At 33.7% G+C, this 14,205-nt stretch overlaps 2 protein-coding genes across 3 annotated transcripts; one reads left to right on the top strand and one right to left on the bottom strand.

The window, feature by feature from the left end:
- Window positions 1-1,553: 1,553 nt before the first annotated feature.
- Window positions 1,554-8,500, top strand: LOC111286567 (lysine-specific demethylase JMJ30-like). Of its 2 annotated transcripts, XM_089762113.1 has the most exons (7): window positions 1,554-2,567; window positions 4,061-4,113; window positions 4,207-4,270; window positions 5,769-5,903; window positions 6,010-6,153; window positions 7,305-7,397; window positions 7,929-8,500. In XM_089762113.1, the coding sequence occupies exons 1-7, from the start codon at window positions 2,076-2,078 to the stop codon at window positions 8,115-8,117; spliced, it is 1,170 nt and encodes a 389-aa protein (XP_089618239.1). In that variant the 5' UTR covers window positions 1,554-2,075; the 3' UTR covers window positions 8,118-8,500. The 2 variants fall into 2 exon arrangements, with proteins under 2 accessions (XP_089618239.1, XP_022732335.2); XM_022876600.2 differs by having other exon boundaries at window positions 1,555-2,567; window positions 4,061-4,270.
- A 950-nt stretch (window positions 8,501-9,450) lies between these two features.
- Window positions 9,451-12,392, bottom strand: LOC111285828 (DNA double-strand break repair RAD50 ATPase). Its single transcript, XM_022875448.2, has 2 exons — window positions 11,819-12,392; window positions 9,451-11,130 (listed from the first exon to the last, which is right to left on the bottom strand). Exons 1-2 carry the CDS (start codon window positions 12,065-12,067, stop codon window positions 9,595-9,597), a joined length of 1,785 nt encoding a protein of 594 aa, XP_022731183.1. The 5' UTR covers window positions 12,068-12,392; the 3' UTR covers window positions 9,451-9,594.
- Window positions 12,393-14,205: the final 1,813 nt, after the last annotated feature.

Genomic DNA, 14,205 nt, shown 5'->3' with positions numbered 1-14,205 from the left:
TATCAACTTTCGTAGAGTTTAAATTGCTCGAGGTCCTAAGCCCATGGTAATTTCACGTAATGCACCTCATTATGTCCTGTGGGACTAGGACCCTATCCACGTTTATGGTTTTACAATTTTTTCGCTTCCTTTCTTATCACCTTTTGATCTCTTACTTAGCCAATCAATTTCCTTGTCACTAATTCTACCACCTTATCTCTAGTCTTCATTTTCTATTTTGTTGACTTCTAATTCTTGCTTTAAGCCAATATTCCTTGCTTTCCTTTTCCAAGTTATCTTATAACTATTTTATTGTTAGAATTTATTTGGATTCTAAACTTCTTTTCATGCCAACACATTATCTTTATCCGTACATGCATTCTTTTCCCCATTACCTTTACTAAAATCCCTCATTATCCTCGTACGTCAACTCTCCCTTATTGTGGGGATGGTCCTCTTGTTTTCCTGCACTCACATTTAGTCCTATTGACATAGCAATTATATTAATTCCTTATTTTGCTTCCTCATTTTGGCCATTGCCCTTGTTTTTATGTTCTCCTTTAATTGACCATTTCCCATAATTAGTCTCTTATTGGTTGATTTTTTGCTACTTCTTGTCAATGTCATACTTTCTTAACCACATTGTTTCCATCATGGATCTCATTGTTTCTGATTACTTTATATGTTCTTTCCTACATGCAACCTTCATGTCATGTTTTTTTCAATTCTCCTCATTCAACCTATAATTCCAAAACCTCTTTTTCAATGATGATGTCCTTATCTAATCCCTATATTGCTTCACTCTATCTAAATCCTCCTTTTTGATTCCTCTAATTTACATTCAAATTTCTCATGCCCCAAATGTCCATAGATATAATAGGAAGTTGGTAATCTTTCATACCCTAGCCTTCTTCTTATTACATCACGTTTTTCTCCTCTTGACAATGTGACTAAATGCCTTAAGGTTTTATGGACATTCACCTCCACGTTAACCCTTGGGTACCTTGCCTAATCATTCTATTTATTATCCACATTTTTGAACACACCAATCTTACTTCTAAGTTTTTCTGCCATACTGTCGATCATCATGGCTAGGGGTAGATCGTAAATTATGTCCCAAAAAATGGTGTGATTGAAGACATATTTGTTTACTTTAAGGTTTTGTTCTAATTTTCCATAACAAGTTCGAAAGACCATGAACTGCCATCTATAACATTTTATTTGTCCTTCTTTGTTGCAAATTTGAATAAAAAAAAGTTATTTTTTAGGTGTACCACCTACATCTTTGGCTAGTCTTTATATTACTCTAAATGTCCCCACCAAAACATCTATATTGAAAGACCTTTTAAGGTCCATTTGGATAAGTAGTAAAATTAATTTCAATTAAATTAAAAATAATTATTATTATTATTATTGTTACGATTGAAAAAAAAATTACTACAACTATAATAAAAAAAATTTTCAATTAAAAATTTATATTAAATAAATTTCATTAAAATTAATATTTATATTTAATTAATGGTAGTTGAAACTTAATTGCACATCATTGAAAGTGCATATGCATCCAAATTTAGGTTTAGTCAATAGTTTGCCCACCACCTATTTCTCGTCCCCTTCTCCTTGTGATCCATTCCCTTCCTTGTAATCAACACTATCCTCTTCCTCCTCCGTGAGTTTAAGGTGTTTCCAAACACCATCTAAATCTTCAGCCATGTAACCTTACTATAAAGTATCTCCCTGGCCACTTAAGAACCCATAACCAAAACTGGCTACACCTCAGTACCATATCAATTTGATGATAAACCTAACTCGTCGACCGCCACTCATAAAGACTTCCTACTGATTGGGTCGACAGACATGGACTCCTAAAACTCCTTTTACTAAACCTAATTTTGGGGAGACTCAATAATCGAAAAAGAAATTTTTAGATTATAGACAAATAGTAACAAACATTATAAGGTTATTGAATTCAAGTATAAATATCCCATGACCCCTTCAAATATCTACCTCGCTAGTCGTTAAAAAGTGCATGCCTACACACACCTTCACCAAATATCTACCTTCAAAATACCACACTGGAACACTTACTGCCACCTATGTCCTACGCCGCTACCGCCACCACCAACGCCACCACATTTTCAACACCAACGCTAGACTCCGAGTCCCCTACCCTCCTCCAATCCATCACCTCCCATGGAGGCTATGCTTATGCCCGCATGGCCGCTTTAGCCGCTGCCGGCGATGAACGCGCTGCCGAGGCGGCGCGTGAGATGGCTTGGGAGCAACTCCACTCTGGCCCTTGGAATTCCGTACTCCCTGTATGGCGTGACGCTTACTCCATGGCGTGCCTCTGCGTGGCTAAGTTCCATTTCTCCAATGGTGAGTTCAGAGATGCTCTTAGGGCCTTGGACATGGGCATCATAATGGGCGGCCCTTTGCTTAGGAAAGATTTGGACTCGGCAATAGAAGTCGTTTCGGCCTCCAAAGCAAGACAGTACAGTAACGGAGGAGCTGATGCTGATAACGAGGGTCGCCAAAATGCAGTGTCTAGATTGTTGGTTTGTCCGGAGGAGTTTGATGAGTCCGAGGTAAGGTTCGTTTTCTACATTTTTTTTTTTTTAAATTTCTTTTGCTTGTTCTTAGTAAAGTGGAAATTGTTAAAGCCAGATGACATTTATAGAAAGAATTTTGTATTCAATTCAATATATTCTTCCTTGGAATGAAAAAGCATTTGCCAGAATAGTATATTAACTAATCATAATTACTACTTATGTTCACCCATTAGCTGAATGATTTATGTTCATGCACATGGTTGAGCATACTTATAATTTTAATTGGTTTTTTGGGTTTAGTGTAGTTTCCTTATGGTCGTTGCTTATGATATTGAAGCAAAAGAGTATCTTTGGATACATGACAGAATATTTTTGTTTCTAATAATTGAGAATAAGAATCAATCTATTGATATTTAATGATAACAAAATATAAAATTTTCCTTTACTTGATAGAATTATACTTGAATGTAGATTTGATTTTTGTGATTTATTTTCATTTTTTTAATTGAATGAGATTATGCATTTTGCTATTTGCTTTTGCTTTTCATCAACTTCATAACAAATAAAATGTCAATAGCAAAATCAGCAACCAAATAAAGCTTTAGTTTTTCTCTTTCTGTGAATTGATTATAGTGTCTGCTGTTTGATCCCCATGTGGATGTTGTATTTGTACAACAAAATTTGTTTCATTAGATTACTGGAAGAAAGAGAAAATGCTCAAATGGGGAATCCTTTTGAGCTTTACATATTTATGTGAGTTTAAATGTCCATTTGGTTGATTACATTTATAATATGTAAGAATTTGGATCTTTGTGCTTTTGAGTTTATTTTAGGTTTTATTTCTTTTTTGTTTTTCTTTTGATTTGATTTTCATGTTTGTATGTTCATTTAAGATCAGCTTGTTTGGAGAAATGTTGAAATTGGGCAACTCTTTGAGTTTTAGATCCCTCTTGTATGTTATAAATACTATTTATAACATTTTCTTGTTTTCTGAATATATTTCAATATTTTGATTCTTGCTCATTTACCCTTAGGCCTTAAATGGGCTAACAATCAGGATATTATCAATAGGAGTTTTACCTTTTTTTCTGGTGGTTAATTTGGATTCTATTATATAATGCAGTCTATTTTCTTATTTGTATTTTGTTGAGAATGATCAATACATACATACACAGGTTCACAGGGAAAAGGGGAAGGATATCTTTGTAAGACACACTCACACTTGCCAATTTCAAAACGGTATTCAACTGTTGGAAGTTGTGGTTGGGTATATTGGCAATAACTATTATTTATTTTTCAAACTGGTTACTTAAGCAAAAACTGGGTAACTCGCCCATTTATCATTTCTTTACTTCTGCACTTTATATATATTTTTGCATTTTTATTATTTTATTATGTTAATTAGCTCCTTTTTACCGTAGTTTATTGTTTATTAATTGGATGGTTGGGATGTTGCTGAGAAGAGAAACTGGAATGGTAGTATGATATTTGAATTTAATGACAGATTCTGTTTCCTTTTGATCTTGTAGGTACTACGAATTTTACCAATAAGGTCCTTGGCTTCTAAGATTGTGGGGAAGAGGTCCGCCCTATCTTTGGAGGGATTTCTACATGAATTTTTCCTTTCAGGTTCTCCAGTTATAATTACTGATTGTATGGCTCACTGGCCAGCCAGGACAAGGTGGAATGACGTGGATTACTTAAGAAGGGTTGCTGGTGATCGTACCGTTCCAGTTGAGGTGTGATTAATTTTCCTCTTATTGTTATGAAATTCAGTAGAGACCAAAGTTGCAACAAAGGCTTTTTTCTACTCTGTTTTCTTCAAACAAAATTTTATACCCAATATCCTAGCTACTTATATGTTTTTTTTTTTTTTTTTTTGTTGGAAGCAGTCTTTTGCATTTTACTTTTCAACATAGTTTGAAGTTTTAGCTTTTACTGATTTATGATGTTTGAGGGCATGATACATGTACCAGAAAATATTGGTTCGCTTAACGGGGAATTTTTACTGTTACCAATCTTAATTGGTTGCACCCAGCATTTAAGCCAAGTTGCAGTCTTATGTGGATCTTGGTAATTTAATGTGGTGGTTTGCAACTCATCTGTTGTATTCTTACATAGATCCTGATAGTTTTAGTTTGGTTCCCAAGGCAAATCCTGTATTCATATGCTCAATCAGCTATTGCTAGGTTAAAGATCCTTATTTCTTTATTTCATTGGTGGACCTTGTTATTAAATTTGCTTCATCTTTAGGAACCTGCCAAGAGTCACATACCTGGGAGTGCTTGACTGACTGTAAGGTTTTTAAATGATGGATTTTCGAGTGTATCCTAACTGAACTATTAATCCTTAGTAGATGGGGCCATTGTTGCCAACTTTGAATCCAAATATCCTTCTACACCTTGATTCTGAATTATTTTCCCCATAGCAAGAAGAGCATTCCAACTAGAGCTAGAAAGTGCTTACCTTGTCACAATCAGCCAATGTAGTGGGCACATACACCCAGTATTTGAAAATATTTAAGCTTTTTCCTAACCTAACCCTTTCACACAACTAGTATGCCTTTTCTTACTTCCTTGGTTGGGTTTGAGTGATGATTATGGTCTTAGACACTTTTGTGGGAAACTGAAATGAGAAGTGGAATCCTCTATGAGGTAATATGATTCTTAATAGTTGTAATCCATTGAACAAGAATGGATGAAAAGCTTCAGGTCTTTTCTTTGGTGGATAAATCTTTCAGCAATGGGACCATTAAAGACAGGTCTATGGTGAACCAAGCAAGTTTTTATCATTTATTCTGCAAAGACATAAGAAGTGTCAAAACAAAAAACAAGTGCAGTTTTAGAATCTCTTTTATAATATTCTTGATGTGAAAAATGATTGGTTAACTGAATAAACCTGGGGATTGGCCTCAATGGTTCATTCATCTGCTTTAGGAGGTGGACTTCCTGCAGGGCTGGGGTTCCCACTCCTGCATATTCAATGAACAAAATAATAATAATAATAATCATAATAAAAAGGTTAAGTAAAGCCTTTAAAATTGTAAAATTATTTTTATCTTTGCTACCTAGATATTGCCACAAGAGTTCTTATTAATGATAGAGGTTGTATTGTGGAAAGCTATTTAGTTCCCTTTCTTTTCATTTTATTTATTTATTTGTGGCAAGAATACTTGATACAAAGATAATTACTTCCTAAGTTTAACTGAAAGCTGGTAAAGTTTGAAATGCTTTTCAGGTTGGAAAAAACTACTTATGTTCTGAGTGGAAGCAAGAGCTTATTACATTTTCCCAGTTTCTTGAGAGGGTTCAATCTAATGGCAGTGGAAGTAAGGTCCCCACGTATCTTGCACAGCACCAATTGTTTGATCAGGTAGTGTTGTCCTCTTTCTTATATGGTATGTTTTGGAAGATTTAATTTTACTGTTGGTTACTGAAACCTTTACTTTATTGTTACTATATAATAATAATAATGGCAGATAAATGAGTTGCGGAAGGACATTTCTATTCCTGATTATTGTTATGCTGGTGGTGGGGAGCTGAGATCTCTCAATGCTTGGTTTGGTCCAGCTGGGACAGTGACACCTTTGCACCATGATCCACACCATAATATACTTGCTCAGGTATTGTGCAGTTGGATACATGCATTTATTATTCATAACAAACTGTAAAAGTTAATTGTGGTCTCATGAAACTGCTTTAATCCCTCATGAGGCTTAAGACAAATACCTTGGAAGAACTCTGAAGCTACCAATTTGAGATGATGAGTGTGTTCTCTATGTTGGAGCTTAGATCATCTTAGAAGTAATAGCTTGTCTCGTCTTACCTGTGCTGCAACACATTTTAATGGCTCTGACTTCTTAATGAGTTAAACTATCATTGACATGCTATCTTGTGCTATTATTTTACATATTATGTACTCATATGTATATAGGCATCAAATTGGTAAACCTCTAAGTGGTTTAGATTGAAAATGAGTAAACTACTTACCATTCTACTGGATCAATCACAAAGAGAATTTCCAGATTTTATTAAGTAAATAATGAATATCAGTCATGGCTCCTTAAAATGAATTGTATTACGGGGATGTTTTCTTCCATAATCAGGGAAATCATCTTAACCAACATTGTTGTATATTTCCATTATTGCTTTTTGATGTATATAGGTCATCATGCATTTCATTTCTGTTTCAGTTTTTGGGTCTGTTGGAGTATTTGTGCTCAAAATTGGATGTCCAGATTGCTAAATTTAAAAGATAGTGCCGTTTAATTTGGGGTCCTTAATGGAAACAAGTTGCATTGAATTGGAATTAGAAATGTTTTAATCTGTTTCCTTTTCCACTTTTCTTTTGAATAAATATAAACAATTAGGTTTCAAGTTTAACATGCTTTCCAGTAAGCACCAAATCATATGTAGGGTCACATGTCTTAGTGTGCATATAATACACAAGAGGCCTTCAGTCAATTATCTTCTTTAGGAAAAGGGTAATAATGCGAGTTGGGGTAGCATGTAGCACTTTTTGAGATGTGTTATTCAAGAGCACCAATGATTCATTGGTATGGTTGACTTATGCTTCTCTTGAGGATTGTTGCTTCAAATAGCTATTCTAGCTCTTCACTGTTTAACATGCTTGATTACAATGACTCTGGCATGAACATTTTTTAATATAGTTTTCTGGCAATTTTCATTTCCCTTATGCTGTATGTTCTACTTTAAACCTATCTCTCTGTGGATTTAATTTTTCCTCAATCATTATTCTGCTCCCAATTTTCAGGTCGTTGGGAAAAAGTATGTGAGACTCTACTCTGCTTCATATTGTGAGGAGCTTTACCCATACAGTGAAATCATGCTCAACAATTCCAGCCAGGTAGCTGCTTACTTCGTCCTCTCTTTTGGATTAATGAACTTTATTGCAAGAGTTAACTTGATAATTTTCATGATAAATCCCATATCCCAGTGATTCATTCATGTAGTCTCTCAAGACGTGCACAATCACAGTCTCTCTTACTCAGACATGGAAACACCTTCCCTGCCTGCTGGATTATCTAATATTCTGTTGCTTAATCACCTATTTTTTCTATTATCTTGGCGAGACCAATGTGCATATCTAGTATCAGATTAACCACCTTTTCTGGTTAAGGATTGGCCATATTTTTTAGTTTAACTTACATCTGTTATTTTTCGACTAGGTCATACAGTGTTTGATTTTTTCCTGCTATTTGTGGGATAAGTGTTTTGCTCTATTAGCTACAGCCATAGATCTCCTCCAACATTATATTAGGCATTTGTTTTGCTTCTCTCTCTTTCTTCTTTTTATCCCTAAATATATATATATATATATTTATATGCATATAAAAGCTTTTGTGCTGAATACTGACCAAAGATGTTTTGTTTGAAGGTTGATCTGGACAACATAGATGACGAAGAGTTTCCAAAAGTGCGTGAGTTAGAATTTGTAGACTGCATTTTAGAGGAAGGTGAAATGCTTTATATCCCACCGAAATGGTGGCATTATGTGCGATCTTTAACAAAAAGCTTTTCAGTGAGCTTTTGGTGGAGTGATTCTGGAAGTTCAACGGTACCTTAATATTGTATTCTTTCCATGTTCTAATTCCTTATATATATATATATATATATATATATATATATATATTTGGAATAGAACTGGACCTCATATCAAAGCCTTAGCAGGTAAATTCATAGTATTCTTATATGTATAGAGAGTGTGTCTACTCTACTCAAAGGAAGTTGGTAGAATGTAATCCTTTACAATTTTGAGTGTCTTTTTTACTTTTCTGAACTTGACACAGTCCAGTTAGCTGAAACACATGATACTGAATATCTTTCTCTCTCTCTCTCTCTCGCTCTCTGCGCTTGCTTTCTCCTTGATATTTAGGTTTTGTAGAATGATGAGTTAGACATCCAATTACTGATTGAATTATTGGGTTTAAAGAATATTTTAGTTAAACAATAAGTTGGTTTAGCTCAGTGCATTTTTTAAAGGTTGATTCAAGTAGAGTTATCTATGTCGAATTTAATAATTTATAAAAAATTATTTTCTTAATCTTCAAGTAAATTTGAACTCAAACAATAAAAAAATAGCATATATATATTTATATATTTGCCATTAGGTGGGTTGGAGCTGCACCCAACACCATCTTATTTATGTCAAGAGTAAAGACCAAGGTTCGTTTGGTAGAAGAAGAACAAAGCGGATGGTTAGAAAAGACTGATGGTAAAAGATGGGAAGAAAAAAAAATTACTTGTGTTTTCTAGACTCTAATAGAAGTAAAATGAGAGAGAAGAAAATAAATATTATTGTTATCATAGAACTAAGGTTGTGTTTGATAAATTATTAAAAATAAAAAATTTTAATGATTTAATTTTTTTTAATATGTTTGGTAATTTATTTTAAAAACATCTTAAATTGAATTTTTCTAATGAAAAGAATTGAAAAATTTAAGTAATTAAAAGTTAATAAATGAATTGAATCATTTTTATTTAAAGAAAAATTTATCATTTAATTACATTAACTTTACATTATTTTCTTTCCAAGTATTTCTTTAACTTTTCACTAATGTAAAATAATTTTAAAATATCAACAAAGTTCTCCGTTTAGCATGAAATATTTCAATGCAATATCAAACAGTTTTTATGATTGTAAAATTCAGTACTTAATTTTTTAGCATTAAATTTTTTTTAATTTATGAAACATTACTTAAGAAATTTACTTTAAAAATTAGGGCAGAAGGTGAGATACTGGTTAGTATGGGAATTTAAAATGTTCTTTAAAAAAAAAAAAAATTAACCTTTAAGAAAGAAGCTGGAGCTGGAGGTCTCTGCTGGGTAACATTGGTCCCGTCCCTTCTTCCCCGACTTGACCCAGAGTTATGAATTATAAGAACTCCTGAAAAATTCTTCAAACTCCTTTGAACTTATATCTGTAAACAAGAAATGCCTGGAGGCCAAGCCATTTATTAACATCTGTTTGCTAGTTACAAACTTTTCTACTTGAACTTGCCCTTGAAAATTCACTTGAGAAAAAAATTTTAAGCCAATTATACTCAGGCTACAATTTTATATCTGCAGATCACCTTACACCTTAAAACCCTTCCCTGAACATAAAATCCTGGCATCACCATGATCTTTACTCTGCTCGGTCCATGTGACCTTTGCCTTTCCATGAACATATCTTCCATGTAATGTGGATCGAAGGTTCTGTTTTCTTCAACCCTTAAAATTCCCAATGAGGGATTGAATGAGAAAGCAAGCAAATGAAGCAACCATATACATTTAGCAGCAACAAAGAAAGCTTGAAGCAGCTGTTCCGGCCATGGTCTAGTCCAATTCAGTGTTGAAATGATTAAACTCATCTTCTGATCACAGAAGTTACTGAATTCTTCACTATAATATTTAGTCCCCTTCCCCAGCACTTCATTCCAGCTTAGATTTCTAAGTGCAACAAATGATGAAAACTGAGCTTGGCGATCTTGTTGTGGGTCCAAGAGCTTTGGTGACCCATTCTTCTGAAACACACAATTCTCAAAATCTTGGTAGAGTGATTGGTTTATAATTGCTTCCAAATGGTATAATACCGCCTTAGAGTACTTTGAATTCAATGAAAGTTTAAATGGTTGAAGAAGCAAATTCAAATTATCCATTAAATTATTGTCGGTCTCCTCAATCTGTCCAATAAGTGTCTTGCAGAATTGTTTCACTGACAATCTTGCTTCTGATACTATCTGCAAAAAACCCTCTACCATTACATCCTCACTGACAGGCATCAGTTTTTCTCCATTCTCATCAATGGATTTTCTTCTCCTAGGAAAATTTCCAAGCTTTTCATTGATTTGAGAATCCTTTGTTTGTGTTGCTTGCCTTAAGGCTTTCTTGAGCTCTTCACAGTAGGTTTCTAAATACTCGAGCTTCTGCTTGAGCTCTCCTAATGAAGATCTCATCTCAGCAACTTCCGTCAAGGCTGCGTCTCTATTCTCATTTGCCTCTATCAGCTCTCTCTTCAATGTTTCAATTGACAACATGCCAAAGTCCTTGATTATTTGTGAAACTTCCTCGGATTCTGTTCGGTTAGGCGAATTCTCATTCTTTTGTTTCTTCTTTAACCGAGGGAATAACCATGAAATCACCCCTCGATTCTTGGGTTGTGATTGAACAGATGAGTGAGAATTTGTTAGTGGCGCCACGGTATTAGAATTCTTGATGTTCCTAATGACATTGTCAGATTCAGTTGTTATAACAGCGGGCTTGTATCTATTGCAAGATGACACTGATTTGAAGTCGCCCAAACTGTTTCTCCTACTTCTACTGGACTTGTAAAATTCTGTTCCCGGTGAGGTTTGTAAGACAGTGATGTGGTTTGCACAAGAACCAGAAACAGATTTTTGGTCTTCAGCAGGACAAACATGGGATTCTAAGGCTGCCAAAGCCGAGGAGAACCCTTTCCTCGAAGCTGAAATCTCCTTCTTATAATCTGATATAACAGTTTCAATGCCATTTCTTGCTTCCAGGTCATATTCATCCCAACTTTCAGGTACAGCTTGGTTATTTGTTTGGTCTCCAGATAATGCTTCATCTTCATAAGTCTGTCAAATATTCCCAAAGGGTTAGTGCGGATAGCCATTGACAGTGCATTGGAACTTAAAGGGATTAAAGCATTCTAAAATAAAAGAGCAGAAGCAAATATTTTATATAATAATAATAAGAAGAAGAATGTCAAACTATAAAATTTCTGCTTATTCTTTCATAAATTCTGTAGGTACTAAAAATTTGAACTCTAGGAAAATCAACTTAAAGAATTTGCGTTTGGTAATCTGGGATTAGAAATATAGCAAGGAATTTATAGGAGATAAAATTTGAAATAGGTACAAGCATTTGAAGAAGAATATTAAGACTAAAATCCACGTGAAAAGGATACCTCTAGTTACTAAGTTAACAACGATTCTTGGACCTATTGTTTCATTGCTGTGGAGACTCAAGACCAGCAATTGGGCAAAGCTTATCAAGAAGTTCAACAGGGCTAAAAAAAAGGTTAACATAGGTTATCATATAATCATCATGATGAAGTTAATTAAATTAATTGTGAAATAAATCTCACTGATTCTTTTTCACATAGAATTCAACAAACAACGCAGGCAACAATGAGATAGCAACAGAATTTGAACCTCATTAACAAGAAACAGATACATAACTCAAACTACTTATTAAAATTGATAAACAGAGAAGGGAGAAGGAAAAAAGAACATGAAAGTACCAAGAGAAATGTTAACTCACCGGAGTGAAAACAGGGTAATCTTGAGCAGAGAACTGAGAAACAGGGCGTGAAGCAGGGGAAGCAGAAGATGGGTATCTGGGATTTGCAGGGCTGCTTCCTATCATCAAAGCTGCATGTAAAGCTCTAAGCTCCACAGCCTTGGCAATGGCAGCCTGTATCTCCTCCCTGCTAACTTCATTGTTACTCTTACTGTTATTATCACTGTGATGGTTTTGAAAGATTTGTGAAGCAGTAGCAGTAGCAGCCATGAACAGAGGTTGAAACAGTACATATACACCCAAAGAATATGATGAATATTTTTCTTTCTATTTTTTTTTTTTAAATGAGAGAAAACAACAACAACTAAGACGATTAGAAGGTGGGTATTTAACGGCTGGATTTGATTTGCAGAGTGGAAGATGATATCCAGCTTAGAATCTTTGAGAACCAGAAACTAGAAAGAGAGGGAGATGAATGTAGGGCATCTCAAATCCAATGTGTTTTTGTCTTTGTTCTCGATGAATAAATAGAATGACAGCATGTGAAGGAAAGAAAGAGACGGTGGAGGGGTTAGTAGTTATTACTCAATGTAGCAGCAATGGATGAGATTTGCAGTTTACAAAAATACCCATCATTATATCAGAATAACCATGATAGAAAACAGAAAATGATGGCACCACATTTTCTGAACATGATTACTGTACCACTACTTCAACAAATACTTTTCATGTTGTAGCTTTGTCACAATGCTGCCTTTTCTTTTTGTAGTTGTTAATACTTTCTTTGCCTAATCATACCAACTGAATTAATCAAATTGGTGAGTTGCTTGCTAGGATGTATTTAGACCCTCAATGGTTGATGATTAAACACGTGTTATTTAAAGACTACCAACTTTTCTGTTAGTCCTTTTTTTTTCTTGAACAATATAGTTCAAGAATGTAATAATTAATTATGTATTGTGTAATCTTTTTAATGTTATTATTAGTTTGTTTTTGTCAAAATTATAGATATGATAATTGACCGAGTAAGATTAGATTTTGATGGTTCATTTAGCATAAAAATTTTAAATTATTTTAAATTTGAATTTTTGAGTTTCATATTAGGTTATTTATATTTGTATTCCTGAATTCAATTTTAAATTGTTTAAGTCTTAAAATCAAATCAATTTAATTTTAAATCAAATTAATCTTTTGAATTATTTGAATCTTGATTATTTTAAATTTACATCATTTTAAGTTCAAGTTGTTAATTTTTTTTATTCAATTGAGTTGGTTTAGATTCGAGTGAGTTAAGAGAATTTTTTTTATCCGGATTATGTTTTCTTGTTTTGGTTAAAATGCATGTTAAAAAACTTTTGTTCTTATCTTTATGAGGACACTGAAGAAAATTAATGAAAATCATTCTATAATGGTCAATAAAACATACTAAGTGGGTTTTTTTTTTGTTTATTTCATTTGATTGTTGGAAAAGCTTTTTGATGAATCTTCGGGGCAGAACAAGGGAAGAAAAAGAAAGTAAGCATAATAGTACTATCACCTTAGACTCAACTTCGTGGAAGCAGCATCACAGCTCCTTCAAATCATGGATGTATTTGACATATGGAAGCCTTCTCATTGATTGCTACTTAGGAAAGTGAAGATTAGTTGTTGCTATGAAAATCATTTGCCATTGGAATCTTTGTTCTCTCTCAACCTTTCTTACAACTGCTTTATTTTTTTTTTTCCTTTTCTCTTTGTTTTGAGGAAGGAATTCAAATTCAATTCTTTAAATAAAAAATACGTATAATTAACTGTTGGACTGTATTTGTTTTTTTTTTTTTTTATATTTATATATATCCTATTTATACGAAGTAAAAAGGCAGGGGCAAGTTGGTTTACCGAGCTGTCCAAATGCAATTTTTGCCGAAAGGGCAAAGGTGGGGGACAGGTATATCCATTTCCTTCCAAACAATCAATTGTCTTTCTCAAAATTTTTTTTTTAATTTACAACAATGAAATTTTATGAGGAGATAATGACACAGTGGGGACCAAAGGCCAAACATGGCCCTCTCTTGATTATTAAATTACAGAAAAACCAAAGAGTAAAATACTTGTGGGGGCTAAATGGAGTATTTCGAGGAATTAAGGATATTACTATTAAATGGAGTTGGTTTTGGGTTTTTTGTTTATTTGAAATGGAATTCCACATAGGATTAAGAAAAGTATTTTATATGGGAGTTCGTTGTTTCCCATAACTACTCTTGTTTGAAAAACAATTACTTAAATGAAATTAAAAGTTTTAAGCCAACTACCCTACCTTAAAGTAAGCTTGGTTTGTTAACCTCCACATGCAAAAAGTTTTCTGCTTGTTTAATCAAACATTCAACAGCAATGCAACTAATCATGCCTGAATTAAACCTTAAAGATTG

The sequence above is a fragment of the Durio zibethinus genome, chromosome 6 (assembly GCF_047325235.1).
Source record: "Durio zibethinus cultivar Kanyao isolate XHJ-2024 chromosome 6, ASM4732523v1, whole genome shotgun sequence".
NCBI lineage: Eukaryota > Viridiplantae > Streptophyta > Magnoliopsida > Malvales > Malvaceae > Durio > Durio zibethinus.
Note: the sequence above shows the minus strand (reverse complement) of the source record. Positions and strands in the feature narration are given on the sequence as shown.

What these genes read in the sequence shown, in the direction of transcription:
- LOC111285828 (XM_022875448.2), bottom strand. Translation starts at nt 12,067, where the DNA reads ATGGCTGCTACTGCTACTGCTTCACAAATCTTTCAAAACCATCACAGT. An exon ending in ATTACCCTGTTTTCACTCCG is followed by an intron (nt 11,131 to 11,818) that starts GTGAGTTAACAT and finishes AATATTTGACAG; the next exon opens with ACTTATGAAGATGAAGCATT.
- LOC111286567 (XM_022876600.2), top strand. Translation starts at nt 2,076, where the DNA reads ATGTCCTACGCCGCTACCGCCACCACCAACGCCACCACATTTTCAACA. An exon ending in ACCATAATATACTTGCTCAG is followed by an intron (nt 6,154 to 7,304) that starts GTATTGTGCAGT and finishes CCCAATTTTCAG; the next exon opens with GTCGTTGGGAAAAAGTATGT. An exon ending in TGCTCAACAATTCCAGCCAG is followed by an intron (nt 7,398 to 7,928) that starts GTAGCTGCTTAC and finishes TTTTGTTTGAAG; the next exon opens with GTTGATCTGGACAACATAGA.